This window comes from Protobothrops mucrosquamatus, unplaced genomic scaffold, assembly GCF_001527695.2.
Source record: "Protobothrops mucrosquamatus isolate PMUCROS unplaced genomic scaffold, P.Mucros_1.0 scaffold854, whole genome shotgun sequence".
NCBI classification, from domain to species: Eukaryota; Metazoa; Chordata; class Lepidosauria; order Squamata; family Viperidae; genus Protobothrops; species Protobothrops mucrosquamatus.
The window spans coordinates 63,981-67,844 of NW_015387109.1; the positions used below are offsets into that span (position 1 = coordinate 63,981).

General features: G+C 31.1%; 1 protein-coding gene across 1 annotated transcript in view; it reads right to left on the reverse strand.

The window, feature by feature from the left end:
* Nucleotides 1-3,864, reverse strand: part of GLMN (glomulin, FKBP associated protein) — a 29,989-nt gene that overhangs the window by 14,516 nt on the left and 11,609 nt on the right. Inside the window, exons 7-11 of the mRNA XM_015819051.1 lie at nt 3,530-3,560; nt 2,545-2,634; nt 1,643-1,684; nt 1,479-1,552; nt 1,137-1,221 (exon numbers count right to left, since the gene is read on the reverse strand). Coding sequence (XP_015674537.1) covers nt 1,137-1,221; nt 1,479-1,552; nt 1,643-1,684; nt 2,545-2,634; nt 3,530-3,560 — 322 coding nt within the window. The remainder of the gene's footprint in view (nt 1-1,136; nt 1,222-1,478; nt 1,553-1,642; nt 1,685-2,544; nt 2,635-3,529; nt 3,561-3,864) is intronic.

Genomic DNA, 3,864 nt, shown 5'->3' on the forward strand with positions numbered 1-3,864 from the left:
ACTGACCTAGGGTGAATTTTAAATAGGGATAATTTTTAATGATTTTAATAAGAGACACAGCTACAAATATTTGGTTTTTAATTGGCTTTTATTGGGGAAATGTACTATGTTGTTTTAATATGCTGTGAGCCGCCCTGAGTCCCGTGGGGAGAAGGGCGGCATATAAGTCTTAAAAATAAATAAATAAATAAATAAATTTGTATGAAGCCCAAAGATCTTTTCGCAAAAGCTGAAAATTCTCTTACCACCTGAAGTCCCTGCTGAAATCTCAGTTGAGAATTGAACATTTCTTTTTATTATTATTATTATTATTATTATTATTATTATTATTATTATTATTATTATTATTATTATTATAGTACCTAGTATCAATGTGGGTTTGTCAGGCTGTTTATCATCAGCTTTTAATTAAACATTAATTTGTTCTGTGTTGTTAAAATTCATTAACCAGAAGGATAATAAATTGTAGTCCCTTTTACTAATGTTTACTTGTAAATACTTCTTTATTCTGCTCTTCCATCCTTCTTTTATTTACTTGGACTCACTGAAAATATATGTGTTTTAAGCAGACAGCTTAGAAGAAATACGTTTTTGCTCTTAGTTTTTGTAGTATTATTCATTATCAGTAATAATTAGTTGAGCCCAAGCCCCAAGAATGACGTGATGATTCTTTCAAGCTCATTTCTTTATTTTTTTTCTACACCCACATATAGAATCTTGACAGATTAAGCTCTCTACTATCTGCATCTACCAAATACTCTGAGAACTATTAGGAAGGAGCGGTCTTCACTCTCTTTCTCTCACACAAAATATATGGATTGAGCTGCCTCTTATTCCTCTAGAATATTCTAGAATATTCCTCCCTCCTGGGAATCCAGCCTATTGCATTTCATCACAAGTGTACTGAAAATGTTAAATAAGAAGAAAACAAATGAATCATAGAACAAATCAATCCATTATGATACAATGTATCATAAAGTATGATAATTTGACCCTGGTCATTTGTGCTTCTAATGAAAATTGATTTGTACTCCCTCAGTCTGCATCTACAACATTATGCTACTTACATTCCAAACCTGATTTAAATCTACAGGAGTACCTCCTTCACTTATGTTGCCTTTATTAGTTTTCCTCACCTTTAAGGCCAAATCAATTTGATTTTTAATATTCTGAATAATGTGTCCTTCCACGCCAGAATGGTTGCTCGTCTTTAATAAACCTCTGAAACCAGAAGATCAAAAAAAGAAAAGAAAAATTATGCGCCAATTCATTTTTCTTTATCCTTATGGTCTCTTTATTTCTGACAATTGGCATGCCAACTGAGATTGATGGAAGTTGCAGACTAAAATTTGTGGAAAATCTAAATCGGATATAATGCTCTTAAATATCATATTTTGAAAGTATAAAAGACCAGTAGTACAATCACATTAACTAAATTTTCTGTTAAAATACTTAATAATTAGTAATATGAGCCATACCTAAATAATATGTATTTTCCCTCTTCATCAAACTTATCTAAATACAGCTGAAAAATCTTCAAGCTCTTCTTTCTCTACATAGAAACACAAATATGGAACATGTGAGATTTATTTGCATTTTAAACCCAACAATTTTAAAAGTCATAGAAAATTTTATTACATACCAGAGATTCAAAAGGGCATTGGGTCATAATCTTGACCAAATCCTGCCATTAAAAACAATACAAAATAAAAATTATTCCAGCAATATAGTATATGTTAGACAAGTTGGGCAATTTAATTGTTATGTACAATGGGAACCATCTTTAATTCACAAAAATAAAATACTCCTTCCTTAAGCCACACTACTGCATAAATATATTGGAGAAGGAAAGACAGAAAATTATCTACAACAAAGGCATAAAGAAGTGGATTATGAAATAAGTTCTAGAAATGTCAAGCCCAATACTGAATATCTTAGCCAGAAAATTATAGCAGATCATTTTAGAATTATCCAGTAATGCACAGTTTACAAAAACTCTTGCTTCTGATATCACAACATTATCAATTTGGCTTTTCACTCCACTTCCATTTATTAACATCCAATATAGATGCCAGCTGGTATTGGCACTTAAAAATGTGGCCCACTGTCCCAAAAGTGGATGCAAAATATTTGATTCAATTCATCATGTTCTCTGTATGATATTGAAATAAAAAATGGTGCCTACCTACAATATTCGACTACTTTCACCTCTCCTTTAGGAGAAGCAGAGCTAGTTAACTGTATCTGACTAGAAAGCATGCAGTGCAGTACAGTATTAGTATCTGGAAACAGAGTTCTATTTTTGCTCTCTATAAATTTTGGGATGTAAAGATGATTTTCCATTAAAATGACAGAAACAACACGAGATTAAAAATTTAGTAGATTCTTTAACAAAATGGGCATTTTGACCTTCTTTGTATCAATCTGTTTAATTAGTCCCATTACAGCACTAAATAAATACTATTGACAATCTTCCTAAAGCACTTGAGAAATATCAACATAAAGCATTCATGTAATTAAAAGTTTATGGTTTTCCCACATTACCTGAGGTGTTGTAATAAAGCCTTCAAACTCCAAATACTGAAGAAAAAGGCTGCTATTCTCCAATCTCAGGAGACAGTTTTCCAAAAGAGCCTACAAGTTAAATTGATACATTAATTTTAAAAACTATGGGCACTGCTCTCAGTATATCAATTTCCCGTTATAAAACAGAACATTGAAAGTATATTTTTTTTATTCCTTATGGGGAATAACCAATTCTTCTCCTTTGTTTACATTATCCAATTTTTAAACTGCTGCAATCAAGCAACTTCAGCAATTTATAAGAATTTAGTTTATAGTGTAAATCCAACCATCTGTAAACCATGCTTTATAGCTTAGTTTTGTATCAGGTAAGATTGTTCTAATTGTGATCTGTTTTATAAGTCACAATAACTCGAAATCTTAAGTTCAAACTACACAATAACTTCATGCTGTGTGCAAATCCAGCTAAAGAGCCTGCTTTGTCTATGGCAATTTTTTTGCTAGATATGGCATATGACACCTTACACAACTACGTCCATTAACAATAAATTATGTTTTCAGGAATGCATATCAAGTTATATTGTAACAATAAACAAAATCCATTTAATATATATTTAACTTGGGCTATCTTTTAAAGAAGTCAAGTGAGGTTGAATGTAATGAATGTTTGCACTAGAAACCTTTAAAAAAATCCCAGGTTAAACTAGGAAATTGAAAATGCATACTAGATGAAAGCAGTGGCAGTGGCAAATCACTTTCATACTCTTGCTACAAAAACTATACAGGTACCAGAAGCCAAGCTTAGGTTGAGGAGCCTTTATTAATTAGATGTCAGATTAAAGCAATTCAAAATAATTGAACCTAAGAATTCAATCTGATACATTTTCAAGCAAGCAGACATGAATTCAAACTTGCTTATAAAGCATGTTCAATTTTAAAGAAAGTTGGAATGAACTTTTATTTTCTGAGAACATAAGGAAAAATAATTTATGCTTATCCTACTTACAAGTCCTTTTGATAAAACAGATTCTTCTGTCCTGCAAAATAAACAACAACTAGTTGTTCATACCATCTTTAAAGTTTTTATTTTGCTGTCTTTTTTAGAAACAATTTCAGATTCTTGTCCCCGATGTAATATTTTCAAGATAGATAGATAGATAGATAGATAATTTAATTTGTATACCGCCCTTCTCCCATAGGACTCAGGGCGGTTCACAGCATATTAAAAACAAATAATATACACACAATACAAAAAATGCAAAATACAAAAATACAGAAATACAAAAAATAAACCCCGATAAAAGCCGAATTAAAACCAAATATTACCAGCTGTGTTTCCAA